At 39.0% G+C, this 16110-nt stretch overlaps 1 protein-coding gene and 1 pseudogene across 1 annotated transcript; one reads left to right on the forward strand and one right to left on the reverse strand.

The window, feature by feature from the left end:
• Nucleotides 1-10125: 10125 nt before the first annotated feature.
• LOC149203272 (LIMR family protein At5g01460 pseudogene) lies at nucleotides 10126-11435 on the reverse strand (annotated as a pseudogene).
• A 1858-nt stretch (nucleotides 11436-13293) lies between these two features.
• On the forward strand, nucleotides 13294-15606 carry LOC149203273 (phenylalanine ammonia-lyase 1-like). Its single transcript, XM_089401813.1, has 2 exons — nucleotides 13294-14377; nucleotides 15449-15606. Exons 1-2 carry the CDS (start codon nucleotides 13294-13296, stop codon nucleotides 15604-15606), a joined length of 1242 nt encoding a protein of 413 aa, XP_089257939.1.
• Nucleotides 15607-16110: the final 504 nt, after the last annotated feature.

Consider the following 16110-nt stretch of genomic DNA (forward strand, 5'->3'; position numbering starts at 1 on the left):
TGTACTTTAGGACAAGAAAGAGCACTAGGATTAGATAAGGAAGACCTCAAATCCCCACCAAAACTCCAATTTTCATTGAGGATTCACCAAAGAAACAAGAGAAGGAAGCCCCTCTAAAGAAAAATGAAGGAGAAGGATCATAAAAACAAGCTTCTCCCAAGTCTCTAGTTACCTATGTTAGGAGGCTTGTCACAAGGTCAGCCTCATCAAAAGGAAAAGGTCTCCTACAGGAGACACAGACAGACCTATAGGAAGTAGAGGCCATCCTACAGGAAACTTTGTCAAACCTACAGGAAACACAGAAAAGAGACCAGGAAGGTATCACTCAACAAGAAACAAAGGAAGAAGACCAAGAACTGAGAGAACCTAGCCCACAGCCAAACCTCAGCTCCTACTACAAGTTCATTAGAGGAGGTAGGGTGATACCACAGAAGTTTTCCATTCCCATGTTCTTTGAACTTGAAAAAGAGAGGGCAAGGACACACAGGTGGATGCAAATTTCCAAATCAAAAGGGGTAGAGGATGTAGGCCACATGTAGGAGAAATTGTAGGAGATGGGTAGAGAACTAAGGCTAAGGAAGTAGCTACAGGAAGGGGAAATCCAATTGGAAACTATGGCCAATTTTTCCATGGAGGCAATCTAGTATAGGATGCCAACAAAGTCTTATGCCTTGTACCTCAAGGAACAATGGCTACAATTCCAAATAAAGAGCCTAGCATAAAGACAAACTATGCCCTTCCAAGACTATAAACAATTCATTGATCTCTGTGATCAAAACACCTTGGAAGATAGAGCAAAAATATCTGAGTTTTACCTATACAATTTGGCCTTGAAAGATTTAAATGCGTGGGATCCAAATCCCAAGCTAGGGGACTTGCAATTGATGGCCTTAGCATCATGGATGAATCATGAGGAGGAAAGAGCTACAGAGATTAAAAAGTTAATGGCAAAAGAAGAGACAGAACCTCATATGATCATATCAGAACAATCTAACCCAATGGTTGTCATTAGCACCCACAACCTCATTGCAAATGATCCCAAGCTTGCACCAAGGTACCTTGCTGTAGAAGAACTGGTAGTCACACACTTTGAAGACATGTTCAGATTGCTAGGAGATGACAGCCAGCAAGCTTTCCAGAGGAGATGGAACACCTTGCCTTACAGCCTAAAAATCAGACAATATCATTCCCCTAACAGAATGAGAGAGGCACTAAATAGAACCCCCATGTATAAGCAGGCACTACAAAGAATTAAATTCAATTGGATTGGCTTGAGGCTTAGCCCACCATTTCTTTTGGGAATGTTGGAAGGAAGGAAAGAAGAAGAAAAAAGAAAGCAATGGGAAAAGATAGAGAGGAAGGCAAGATTTTATTCACAAGAAGAGTAGACTACAACAGAAGCATGGGATGTTAGGGAAGCCACCAGAGCAATGAAGGACATGGACATAGATTAAGTTGCTCAAAGGATGAGCAGCACTTTCAGTAGAGGGGCGATGATGAGGCTCATCATTGGGTAAATATATGGACCTTAATACACCTCCAAGCTTACTAAAATCAACTCTTCTCATAATTTCTTACATGTTTTAATTATGTTTTTCTTAATGAGATGAGTAAAAGTAAGATGTTATGTCTAGGGGTATAACGTGCATTGATTGCAGGTTTTTGGTAGCAAATTATGGCAATTATGGCTAATTAAGGTGCAGGAACTCGAATGAGACAAGAAGGAGAGATTATAGGAGATGGATCTTCCTCATTAAATCCTCACTCATTCGAAGATCCCTCAATCAAATCACACTAGCTCAAAGTTGCAGGCAGCCGAGTCATGAGGATCATTGGCAGTCGAGCCAGTGATAGTTAAGAACCAGTTTATCTTGAGATTGGGAGCCAAGCCTCCCTATATTTAAGGAATTTGTTGGAAAATTCAATTGTATAAATAAGGAGGCATAGAGCCTCATTAGGATTCGGATTTTTTATGCAAGATAACTAAGCACTTTCGAGTTGAAGGATTGTGACAAAACATTGTTATGTATTTTTTGATATGTTAATGAAAATGAGCATTTCCTTGATCCAACACTAAGTTGACTCAGAGGGCTGAAGTTCTTGGGTTAGGACCCAACCCTAGAAGCATAGGTTCCTCTTACTGTACTTGTATTCTTAGGTTATTTCATAGATTACTTGTTGAATTGATTTTGGGGTGTTACATTGCATGTATTGGTGAATTCGATTAGTTTGCTTCCATTTGTGCATATCTTTAACAAGTAGCTTATAGAGATAAAGAAATACCAAAAAGGCCGATAACAGGTGGATCTTTCCTTATTCCCCCTTCAAGGACCATGGTTTGAGGAAAAACCCTCATTCGGCCCAAAAAGACAGAATTTTGGTTTCTTATTAAATTTAGGGTTTTTCTGCTAACTAGGTCAACATCTTTCAGTTTTCAAAGAAAGGTTTCATTTGTCATTTATGATATCTTAAGCTTTGTATTAGATTTCATGGTGTTTTCACAATAGGCGGCAAGAATTTCTATGCATGAACTAGGAAAATAAATGATGAAATTATGTTTTCCTATGTTGATGTAAACCTTTCTTGTTTTGACATGATTTATGGGTAAATGCCAATAATGATGTGTATATTGCAGGAGTTTCAATAGTGCAGGAAGACCTCATATCAGCAGCCTCAGCCTAACCTTACCATCCATGATCGCCAAAAGCCACTAAGTCCATAATCCGAGTTATCATTTCACAAGGAAAACTTGCCATGCTTGTTGAGCAAATCTAACCATCATACAACTTTGGTTTGAGTTCTAAGGGAGTCCTAACCACTTCCTTGTCTTATTCCTTCCATCACTCACCTTCCTTAAGCCCTAGACCACTATCCAAATCTCTCAGTATGCTTTCGGCCTGTTCCTGTAGGAATATAGGGGATCTTGTAGGTGAATTAGGACATCCTATAAAACGACCTGTAGTGGCATGTTTCTCGATTTGTGAGAAATGCATCACGAAAGCTAGGATAAGACCCCTTCTTTCCTTCCAAGCCATATGGCCCATAACAACCACCTCTCTCCACACCTAACCCACCTGTCATACAATCAAGAAGGATTAGCATTCATGTTTTCACACAAAAAAAAAAAACAAAAAAAAGGTGGTTATGCTTATTCATAGCACAGCATTTAAGTGTTTGATTAGATTAAATTGCATACTTAGGTTAGTTAGGATTTCACATGTGTTAGCTTAGAATTCTTCTAAAGCAAGGTATATTAACAAATAGCTAGATGAGTTGTGTGTTTTAAGCATCAATTTTAGTCGTTCTTTACTGCAGTCAGTAGGTAGCATTTCCATTCTCTCAATTAGGGTAAAATTATACTTTCTCAATTGGTAATCAAACTTCTTCTAAATCAATAGAAGGTTGGTTTGAGAAACCCCAGTGGTCTATCGCCTAGCTCAGCAATGACAAAAGAGTGGACTCGTTGCATCTATTTGTGTATACAGCACTTTCACCTCCAAGTTTGTACAAACCTCGGGTTGATGAAGTAAAGTTGGTAGCCCAAGGAGTTGCAGCATTCTTGTTGCAATATTAGTGCTCATCACATGGTGCGTTGATATATGCACAAAATAGATCTTCACTTGTCAGGAGGAGGCTCAGGACAACTGCCAGAAATGGTGGATGCTCTCGTCATCAGCTGTCAGGATACATGAGCCTTTTGGGGCCCCCAATTTTGCTCGGGCTCTAAACAGGGTACCCCGGTATATTGCGTGCATGCAGATTCGTGGGGTCCGATGGATGGTTTTGAGGTTTCGATTTCCCATCATCTAGCTGCCATCTGATTAGTACACTCCAGCTTACGAGGTAGGCGAGGATTGGTCGAAAGAAGTCATCTAGAGATATCAGTATAAGCCTCTAGGAATAGAGATGTCTACAAAATACAATCTTTCATAGCTTCACGTTGATCATCACAGCTCTAACCTAGACTTGTGCAGGTGACAAACTGCATGAGGACATGCACTAAGGCCAGTTGGAGGGAGATGTTGGTGGCTAGATTTTCATACTTTTATTTTCCCTTTTACCCTACTCTTTTTATCCATTTCACACCAATAGTGGTTAGTTGATATCTTAAAATGCACAGGTATACCTCTCTTCATGTCTTTATGGATTATTGGTCAATGAAGCATAGTCGTAGGGGATTATTACCTAAGTGGCTTGCTAATTCAGTTATTTCTACATATTTGAAGGGAGAATGACCAGGACCGTGATTCAGTGGATGATATCGTCAAATTTGGCAGCGCTATCCTTGGATATTGGCTACAACAGTGAATCAATCCTTCAATTGACACACTGCTATCTTTTACATTATGTTTCATTCTAAAAACCACCATGTAATTAAGGGAAGACAATGTCGTAATTCTAGAAGTTGTATTATTGACAAATTGTATAAAGTAGAGTTGCGAGCTGTGAAAGTTATCGTTGTTGAGATTCATTAATTTTACAGAAGAAATACTCTAACTTTGAGTCTATAACAGCATACTTGTAATATTTCTTTTATTAATGACAAGCTGATCTTTTGAGCATATCATGATTCGTTGATCTCACCACAGCCCTGATCAGAGAGTTGGGCCCACTCTCCTGACTAGGTGTTGGTGGATTAGATATGTGTTATATTTATTTCCATGAGTTTATTATTGTTGTGAATGTTTATCAGTGTGTTGTTGTGAGTCCTAATTGTTGTTACTCTTATTGATGTTTTAGTTATTACTTGTTGTTACTCTTATTTTTTGTTATAGTATTGCTTGTTGTTACACATTGATGAATTTATAGTTAACTTTCAATGATGGGTAGGGAAACTGTGGCCTGCACATATAGTTCACGATAGCCTTGAAACAACTGGTAGAACCCCGAGTTGACAACTAAATGTGTATTGGGTGAATTGCATGATTCATACTTCGACACCAACAACAAGTACAATAAGGGGCATAAATGTGATGAGAATAATTTATTCTACATAGACTGTGAATATGAAGAATATCAAGAAGTGTAACCATCACAAAAATTTAAAGTTGGAAGAAACTACTCCAACAATATCTTGTCATGCATTAGCTGGAATCAATACTCCACAAACCCTCAATATAGAAGGATGTCCCAAAAATAAAAATTTCATATTATTGATTGATTCAAGTACTACCCATAACATCATCAATTACAAATTGGTAAAACTTCTTAATTGCTTTGTATACCCAACACTAGAATTTCAAATAATGATTGTAGATGGAGGTACCATAAATTTTTCAACGAAGTGCAATAGTACTAAGTTGAATATGGGGAGTATTTATTGGATAATCCCATGATTGAAATCTAAATGGATAGTGTTGGTGTTTTATTAAGGTTATAATGGTTACATTCATTGGAAATAATGGCCCTTACTTTTCAAAAGTTTTTAATAATATTTTCCTCAAAATGATCTAGAATGATCCAGGGGATCAAAATATGCTGAAAAATTCAATTGCTCGAAATCACCTGAAACCGGTGTTATATCGTAGATCTCATTGTTTTAATTCTAACGACACTTGAATTGCCTCAATCTGACACCATATGCAAAAGTTATCGCGTTCTTAAGTTTTGGGCAAACAACTAAAAAGTCAACTTGTAGGGTTGATTAGGATGCTGGCTGAGAAGGTCGTAAAGTGACATCATCAATTGACTATGCATGGTACAGTGGCATATGGGAAATCTTGTGTTGACATGTCGCAAGGTCATATAGGCTAGGTTGGGAGTTTGTGATTAGTTGTTGGTTGTTGAAGTGGCCCAATTGTGAGGTGCCACATGGCCCAATGAGAGAGCACTACGTGGCCCTCTTTTATTAGCCAAAATTTTATAAGGGTTCAACTGGACTTGCAGGGGTTTGACCCCTAGATCTTCGGAATAGTAATACAACATTTTACCGCCACGCTACAACATTAGTTCTTAACATATGTTGAATCGCGATTATATTGTGAATTAACATTGTTGGAACGTTGGGGGAAGGGGGTGGGGCACTTAGCCCCAACCCCAAGCTTCATTTATCGATGTGACCAAGCACGGGGCGAGTGGGACAGGGCAAGTGGTTAGCCTTGGCCCCGAACCATATAGAGAACCCACATGACCACAACAGAGGTGAAAGCGGAGGGGGCGAGCAATTAGCGTAGCCCCCGAGTCATATTAACACCCACGACGGGCATGTAACCAATGGTGAGAGCAAAGGCGAGAGGGTTGGCCATTAAGCCCTAACCTTGGTCCCATGCATCCACATGGCCAATGATGGAGGCAAAGGCAAAAGGGCCTAGCGCCAAGCAATGGCCACATGGCTATAATGTGATCAACTCAGAGGCTGAAAAATCGACACTAAGGGGTTATTGTCGTGTTTAAGGATGCGAAAATTTGCACCATTTGCAACAGAATCATCATCATTCCTAAGTGAATTTGTTGCGCAACGGTCTGCCAAAATAAGGAATCGATTGCTCAATTAGCTAGTTTTGTCGATTTTTAAGACAAATAATAGAGAAATGTTCCAGGAAGCCTAACTTGGTCATTCTTCAACCTTTTTTAGCTTAAGAAGAGCCTAGATAGGGGTTTTTGGGTGTTTTGAACTCAATGGAAACATTAATTTTGTGATTTTAGATTTGTATGTTGAATAAATTGTAGAGCCATGTCTTTTTGTGTTACATACAGAGACTGTTTCACGCCTTTTTTAGACCATATGGAGATCTTTTTTAGCATGGAAAGAGCATAGACAGGGATTTTCCAGCCTTTCGGACGCATTTGCAATAGTTGTTTCTTCATTAGAGCAACCATTTTCAGTCTATTATCAATTTTTTGTGGTAAAATACCATTTCAACACTCCATGATGAAGTTGTTGGTTTTGTGCTTTTTGGTCTTCGAATGAACACAAGGACATGTTGCACATTTAGTGAGAGAGTCCTTTTTTTTTCTTTTGACACCAGCATTTCTTTATAAAAGGGATTTAACTTGCGAGAGAGAGTTCTCTAAAGGAGAAACAAGTGCCACACTAGATGGAGGTTTACTCTATGAGTCAAATCTTTGTGATGTACTCTTTTTGTTGTTGAGATCAATAAAGCGGCCTAACTGTTAGGATATTCCAACACATAGGAAATACTTAAGTACAACTTGGTCTAGTGTAAAGTTAGGTAAAGTGTGTTTCTTTAGTATGTATTTTTTGTAACTTACAATCTGACGGTCATGATATGTTCTAGACATGAGGTGATCTGACGTTTCATTCTCTCCTCGGTATTACCGACACTTGATCTGTGGCTTAACACCCGATTGGTCCATGATCTCTACTTAAAGAGTATGGAGGGTCATTTGTTAGGTGACCGTTCATGAGAGAAGCTTATGTAAATTTTCTTTCTTTTACATTAATAAATTTCCTGAAGTGGCCACGTTAGCTCAGGTCATGGACGGTTTCCCTCTTTTAGGGTTTTAACCACATCAAGAATACTGGTGTATTGATCTGTGATCTGTTTGTGAGCGATGTCCTTTGGTGTTCTATCTAAGGAACTTACTGTGTAAATTCCTACACTAACCATTGGAGCAGAACTCAGAGACGTAACCCAGGAGGGGTGAACTATGTTATCGCATGGTTGTTTTCTTCTTCATTTTCATCATGTTATGTTTCACATGATTTTGTTTCATCTTTAAGTTTATTGAAAACTTAACTATTCACAGTTGGAAAATTTGCAAACTAAGTTAACGTTTGAAGACCCAAAGTTATCAAAACTTGCAAAGTGTCAGAGGACAATTTAGTTTCATTTTCAGATCAGTAAGAAAGGAAATTGAATTTATAGGTATCCAAGAGAAACTTAGTAAAATGATAAGCTTTAATAGCATGAAAAAATTGCTAAAAAAAGAGACACCAAAGTGTAATTTCACAATTGTGTTCATTATATGCTTAAACATTTATATCCTCTACTCTAGTGGATCTCCAAAAAGTTAACAACAATCATTCCAAGGGTATTTGGAGAGATGTGTAAGGGTCCTCCACCTGCTCGAGATCATGACTATGTTATGATGAAAACTTGACTAAATTGAGAGGCGAAGGTGAATCAATTTATTATATTCATGGACATTAAATTATTTTCTTCAATCTCACTAACTGAACCATTACATGAGCAGTTTAGCAAATGATGACCAGCAATTTGAATATGTGAACAACAATTAATAACCAAACTAAAATATCATATCAGCGCATAATAATAATCCATATTGACATCAGATATATGTGGAAATCCATAAAGGAAGAAAACCACGATTTAATTATTGTTGTGATGCAAATGCAAGCTCTTACTCCTTATTACATCTAATTTTTTGTAGGCCCCAACCTACAGGAGGTTGCTACCTCAATTTTCTGCAAGCTGCAACATGTAAGGAAGCTCCAAATCCCATATGTTTTTTGTAGGCTACAACCTACAGGAGGTTCCAACCTCAACCAGATCCAATTGGATATTTATCAAGCCTCAACTTGAAAGGAGACTATCATCCCCTGATGCAAACAAGAAATAACAATGTGTTGGTTTACCTGCTTATAAATTCTGCATATCTCCATCTTGATTTCTGCATCTTATTACCTTCAAATTTGCTTCACATTAGCTTCATAAGTGCCAGGTAACTAATGCATAATATTTCAATCATCTCTTTCTCTTTATTCCATTCTATCACCTCTTATGCCTTCCAAAATCAAATATTTTGTAGAAATAGTATGTTGGTTGTTTGTATCCCATATAGGAATATGAATTGAATAGGCTTTACTCTTTGCCTTCCACTCATTCATTTCCAAACTCTTCAAATCTTGAATATTGGAAAACAAAAATAAATAATCCATCCAATATTAATTGCAACCATATGTAATGATTAAATGCATCAATCTAATGTCAACAACAAATAACAATGTTTATCCTTAATGCATCATAACAATCTTTGCAACAGATTTTCCTTTTCCTTATAGTCTTGCATTTTCATCACAACAATTAAGCTTAATCAACAATTTCACATCACAAATTCTTCATTAAACAATCCTTGCAACATTATCCAAGCATCAAGCCATCAACATGCCATCAAGGTATTTGTTGCTCCTTTGTCCCTTGCTTTGCTTCTCCTTTGATTGTTGTTCTTGTGCTTCTCCTTTTCCATCAATATTATCCAAACATCAAGCATTTGTTTCTCCTTTTTCCCTTGCTTTGTTGCTCCTTTGCTTGTTGTTCCTGTGTTGCTCCTTTGCTGTCAATGATAATATTTCCAACAATCTCCCCCTTTGGCATTTATGGCAACACATTAGTCCTCCCCCTTTTTTCCTCAAACATATTTCTCATTGTTTCCCATAACCTCTACTTACCTCCCCCTTTGACATCAATGGCAAGGGGTTATAGATGTCTTGTAGCTTGTAAAACCTGTCATCATTGCTTTAATTCTTTAAAACCTGCAATGTATTGTTCTACATCATTGACTGAATGCTAATTCAGAATGAATGTTTCTCCATAAACATTGTTCCGAAAGTGTTGTAGAACACTTTTGAGAGAACACTCAAGTAGTAAGTGCATTGCACAATGTTGTGAGAGGATATGAACACATAGACCATTAAATATATGAGACATTAAATCTGCGAGGCATGTATTGTAATGCGTTGACCACGAGATATATGGACTCATTTGAGGTTGGCATGTATGAATGCATATTTCCAGAATTTGATACTCTTTCAGGCTCATGACTAGAATTCTCATGATATTTTCAACAGTTGATTTATCCAAATTTTGATCCACACGCTCCAACACATTAATCAGGTTATAATCTACCTCATGCACATCCAATATTACATCACTCCATCGCACACATTCAACAATTTTAATACACCATTAAACTCTGGCAACTGAACTTGTCATTAACATGCAGGAACAAATGAATTTGGCTCTCATTCACATACTACAGCCATGCACATGAATGGAAAGAACTCCTTTGTCTAAACACACTTCATGCTCATGGATAGCATCATAAGGCACTTCATCTGGAAAATCGTTCTTTCCATCACCCACATGAATGGAAAGAGATCCTTTGACTAGCAAATGAGCAGCATGTCCCTTCGTTATCGATTTAATAGACCTGTCCTTTAGCTGAGAAATGTGTTCCACTCCCACATTTCTTGCAAGTGTAACTCCAGAATAACATGCAATTGTAAATGTATTTAATGCCACTCAAGGATTCAAGAGTGTGATCAAAGATCTCCTGAGAAGCAGTTGCTTGGACCTACACAGGAAAGGTTGTCGAACAAAAATTGGATGATACTGATTGAACAGAGAAAAAATAAGCCCCACAATGAAAAGGAAGTAATTCATCAATGTTCCACCCCAATTCATTGGATGAATTGTTATAAAACCTATCCTTAAGCCAAGAACCATTGCCCCTGCTATCACAACAAGGAGGAGATAGACACAAAAGAAAGAAAATGCTACAGTTCCAAGAAGCCCAAAAAAAACTAGCTTGATGAAAACCTCATTAAGGAATGGAGAGACAGGAGGATTAATCAACATTTATAACATAATGTGCGCAACCCAATCCACCGAAACAATAAACCCAAATATTCCCAGTATCAATCTTGCTGAAAATCCAAGCATTGTAAAAGCCCACGATGACTTTTCCTTTCAACCTAAGGGTAGATTTCCTCCAAATCCTTCACATCTTCTTAAAAAAAAACCTTGTTAACTTCCTTTACATTTTTTTTTACCATTTTCTGCCTTTGCTACCACTTCTCTTTTCTCTCATTGAAGTGCAGCAACTGCCTCTTTTACCTCTCTTGCTCACTTCCCTAATTCGGTGGCCTCCTTGATATACCAACAGTTGTAGTAAGAGAAACAACATGTTCAGGAAAATTTGTGTACATGGTCCATGCAGTCTTCTGATAATGCACCAGTTGTGTAAGCATCACACAAATTTTGAATTGCCATTTGTTCCTGCCAAACAAGAATAATTTTTTAAAGTAAAAGACTAGACCAACTGTTGAGAGGGTTAGTTGTTGAATAAGAAGAAAGCTTTCATATAGTGAATTCGACTTTACCAACAAGGCCATAAAGAGTTCCAAGCGTGAGACCAACAACTACAGCAGTAACAATGACCCACGTCATAGCACTAAAAATTATCTTCCCACAGCTCTTGTCTTGATCACCTTCAGAGTATAACATGGAAAATACTAGCATCACATCAATGATATATGTTTCCAACCACAAATCCTTCATAAGAAGAGTTAAATTACAGGCCCCATTTTACATTGCATGTCTACAAGCTTGACAATTTGCAACATCTGCGGGCAACTTGAGAATGGATATTTCAGCCACTAAAAGGCCCTGAACCACCACTAGCTTTGAAAATTATGCTTGATTGAGGTTATCAATTTCTAGATTTATCATGGAATTTTATGTTGGTCGAAACTTCCAATGGATACCGCGGCTCAAACAGTTAGAACCCCTCCTTGCAAAAGGAGAGTCTACAGTTCTCGTGTGAATTTCAATTCATGGTAGATTGAGCCCTCCCCTTTTTCCTTGCAAGAAGCCTAGTATTAACAATTGTTGAAAACCTCGACTTGATTTTCGTTGCGGTTTGGAGAACATGTGGCTCTCGAACCACTATCTCTACGCCACCAGTGGCAACGAGCAATGTTATGGGATGTAGTATGTCGCTTGTTGTGTGGTGTTGCTCCAGCCATAACCCTCGTGGCACCGACGCTACCACCACACCAACAAAACAAGCCAACTGCACCTACGCTCAACACGCTCCATCTGTCACACTTACATTTGGATCATGGGGAGAAAATTATTTATGCGTTGTAGGGAGTGATTCCCTCACCTATGCCCATGTAATATCCTCCTCTGAGACGTTAATTACAATGCTAACATAGCTTAGTCACTTCAATTAGGTGTTTGTAGGCACATACATGTGTATATATTTATACCAACAACTTCTATGTTTAATGTGAAGCCAACCAGTCATACAACAAAACAAATCTAGCTTAAATTGTAACACCGAACATCTTCAAATAATGTTAGGAACAAGAAGGCAAAGTGACAAGATATTTTGCAATAATTATTGATGGTCTGCGTCGATCTCTTGTCCACAGGTTGCAACTTCCAGAGATGAGGTCACACAGTGGTGCTTAGTTGAATACTTGAATCACTAGGATGAGGATCAAACCTTTACTCTTCAAAGTAGTCCAAGATGGTTGGCATTTTAGGGGCTTCAAGCCTTACGAACCTCAGCGATACAAGTTGTGTTGCTACACATATCACAGAGTTAACGTTCCATATGTATCATAAATGTATATCATAGAATATATATATTCATATTCTATAATCTGCCCTTGCAACCTCACCCAATGTGATGAGTCGACTGCTCGACTTTTCTAAGGGTGTGAGGGTTAGTCATGTTACATTTATTTCGTTACATCGGCGGTGTCCATGGACGACAGGCCTGCATTCCTTCATTTGACCTCGCCTTTCTTCAGCTACAACATCCAACCGATCAGGAAGCTTCCTTCTAACCATTGATTCTATCACAAATATTTAATTGTGTTGGTGTACATGCACTTAGACTAGCTGTGTTGGTGTACATGCACCTAGATTAGCTCCAGTTAACTTATTGCTTGCATGTGGCACATGTACACATTAACATAAGATAAAGCACACTTAGCTTTAGTTAGCTTTAGTTATTGCATGCACAACTAAGCTTAACTTAGTTGCTTTTATGTATTTATTCTAAAACTCATATTGTAGAATCAATTCACTTTCATTCTTTTCTCAATTCTTGCTCGCTTCCTTCCTTCTCTTGCAAGCTTGTTATTGTTTTGCAGATCTAGATCTATCTGTGTTTCTCAAAAATCTTACATGGTATCAGAGCACAGGGATTTGTAATCAGTGCACAAGCAATTTTATTTGCAAGTTCAGAAGATTGAAGCAACAACAAAGAATGGAGTCTAAATTGGAGTTTTCACAATCGGCAATTCTCACTCCATATAATTATTTCGAATGGAAGCCAAAGATTCAACTTCATCTCAGAAGTAGAGGCTTATTTCGAATAACCATGGAAACGGAAGTTGAACCAACATCGGCAATGGAGAAAACAAGATATTTCAATCGCATGGACGAGGCCTTTGGCATCCTATGTTTATCTATTTCTCTGGAACTGCTATTTCATGTTGAATCATGTTCAATTCCAAATGAAGTATGGAAAAAATTGGAAGAATTGTTTGGAAAACAGGATGAAATGCTTAGAATGATAGACGATTCGATCGCAACCTATAGAAATCGTCGTGAAAGCTTTAGCTTAGAACTGGCCGTGTACGACGATGACGAGCCGCTGGACACAAATCTCAGGGAAAACGGCCGAACATTCAGTACTATTCATGAAGAAGAGGAGGAGTTTGAATTTAAAGGTTTCGTGGTCGAACCCGAACAAACTATGGGGTTAGTGAGCAATAATGCCAAAAACGGTGGCCTAACCAGAAATCTCGAGGTCACTTTACAGCCAGCAGTTGGAGTACTAGCAGCGGGGAAATCGTGCGAGAACTTCACAGTATTACTGCAAGTGAAAGCTCCACCTGCAATCGACAGACAGCAGAAAAACCCGAAGCAGATTTCATCTTCTTTACTGCCGCATCCTAGCTACCGTGCTCCTATTGATCTGGTAACGGTCCTGGAGGTAAGCGGCAGCATGTCAGGAACCAAATTACAGCTATTAAAGCGGGCGATGAGGTTAGTAATTTCTTCACTGAGTCCGGCAGACCGGCTCTCGGTCGTCGCATTTTCTTCAACGGCTAAGCGCATGTTTCCCCTTAGGCGTATGGTTCCCAAAGGCCAGAGAGCCGTCCGTCGCGTAATCGACGGCCTCGCCTGCAGCGAGGGCACTAACATCGCCGACGGCTTAAAGAAAGCACTGCACGGCGGGAACTTCCAGGGGACCCCAATCGGTGTCTCCATGGACAACCTGCGCCTGGCTCTCGCCGTAATCGGGAAGCTAATGTTCGCCCAACTCTCGGAGCTCGTCAACGATTACTACAACGGTGGCCTGCCTTCGAATCTCAGCGGTGGCCCCAACCCGAGCCTCGACTACGGCTTCAAGGGCGCCGAGATAGCCATGGCTTCCTACACATCGGAGCTCCAGTACCTCGCCAGCCCTGTCACCACCCACGTCCAGAGCGCCGAGCAGCACAACCAAGATGTCAATTCTCTGGGCCTCATCTCAGCCCGCAAATCAGCCGAGGCAATCGACATACTCAATCTCATGGTCTCCACGTATTTGCTCGCGCTCTGTCAGGCCGCGGATTTGCGACACCTGGAAGAAAACATGCTGAGCAGAAGTTTCGATTCCTGCGAGATCGACTCGGGGTGAAGGACACGACTGCCTAGCATTTGTCTTTTCTCTACTTTTGCATTATATTTTGAAGGGGGGTTTCTTCCCACTGGGTTTTCCCTCTTTCCTCTTTTTTTATGCATTGTATATGGGTACCTAAAATGGCCGTGTTGCCGGGACTCATTCATTTTGCATCACACTCACCTAAGTTATGCTTAAGGGGGGGTGTTGGTGTACATGCACTTAGACTAGCTGTGTTGGTGTACATGCACCTAGATTAGCTCCAGTTAACTTATTGCTTGCATGTGGCACATGTACACATTAACATAAGATAAAGCACACTTAGCTTTAGTTAGCTTTAGTTATTGCATGCACAACTAAGCTTAACTTAGTTGCTTTTATGTATTTATTATAAAACTCAGATTGTAGAATCAATTCACTTTCATTCTTTTCTCAATTCTTGCTGGCTTCCTTCCTTCTCTTTTTTGAAGATCTAGATCTATCTGTGTTTCTCAAAAATCTTACAAATTGATATATAGATGCATGGAGGGATGAATTATCGTATGGAGAAATCGCTGTTGGAATATATATCTGTAGCATTAGATCCTGACGTGCTATCTTTACCCAGCAACATATATATATATATATATACACCGCACAATAATAGACCCAGGTCAACAACACAATACCTAATATTAATGCGTCTTCATAACAATGTAGCTCCATAATAATATAACGCATCATTTTGTATAATGTGTAAACTGCACGATAATAATATAACCCCAATTGAACATGGCACGATATGACACCAAGGCTTTGTGCATGACATATATATGATATATTATTGTTTATTGCCATGTATAATGTGACGGTTGAAATTGCTGACGCTTGCCCGAATTCAAGAACTAATTGCACTAATTTGTCGAAAACAAAATTGTGTGTTTATCGGGGTAAACTTATCCATGCCGCTATTAAATTGAACAAACTCATTCTCGAACGGCAATAGATCATGTCGTAGAGAGCGTCAATATCTTTTATTTATTTATTTATTTTTGTAAGAGTTTTGATTCATGCGCAGTAATCAGGCTACCCAATGTTGTGTGTTCTGCAATTGCAACGTTCTACTGTAATTTCTCTGACACAATTAATTATCATCAGCACAAAAAATTTCCTGAAGTGAAGATGAAGCGTTCAATTGTTGCGTTGTCATATCTCTGGCATGTTCGACTTTTGTAACGTAGGAGAGATTCGAGGATTGTGTACTATTTCCACGACTGCTAGAAAAACATAAAGATGCTCCATAATTGTGCCAACGTTCCATTGAATAGACTTTGGAACGTATGTCACAGGTCGACTTCGATTCGTTGATTAGGCCACAGATTTATGTTTATGTAACGTCCTTATGCTATACACCTCCTCCAACTTTTGGCGCACATTCATCTCATAACGCACTTTTGGCCCCTGCTTTCGCTGATTTCTAACCTTCAAATTATAAGAACTTTTACTACCCTGTCAGCCAAATGTAACCCCCATCTCATCCAGACCTTTGTCTGTTCTATCCATAACGAATCCCGGTATTGTACTAATGATGTACCATCAAAAACAAAGATAAAATGGAAATGCACAGGGTAACATGATCACCATCTCAAACTGTAATGCCAACTCATAAAAACATCAAAGAGCACAACCTCCAACCCATTTCCAATGTTGAAAGTGTATGGAGGCCTCATGTATCTACCT

Source organism: Pinus tabuliformis, chromosome 2_1 (assembly GCF_031772625.1).
Source record: "Pinus tabuliformis cultivar Carrire ecotype Pingquan chromosome 2_1, CPIR1, whole genome shotgun sequence".
NCBI classification, from domain to species: domain Eukaryota; kingdom Viridiplantae; phylum Streptophyta; class Pinopsida; order Pinales; family Pinaceae; genus Pinus; species Pinus tabuliformis.

Coding starts and splice junctions, on each gene's coding strand:
- LOC149203273 (XM_089401813.1), top strand. CDS start 13,294: ATGATAGACGATTCGATCGCAACCTATAGAAATCGTCGTGAAAGCTTT. Junction 14,378..15,448: donor AGAAAACATGCTGAGCAGAA/GTTTCGATTCCT, acceptor ATTCATGCGCAG/TAATCAGGCTACCCAATGTT.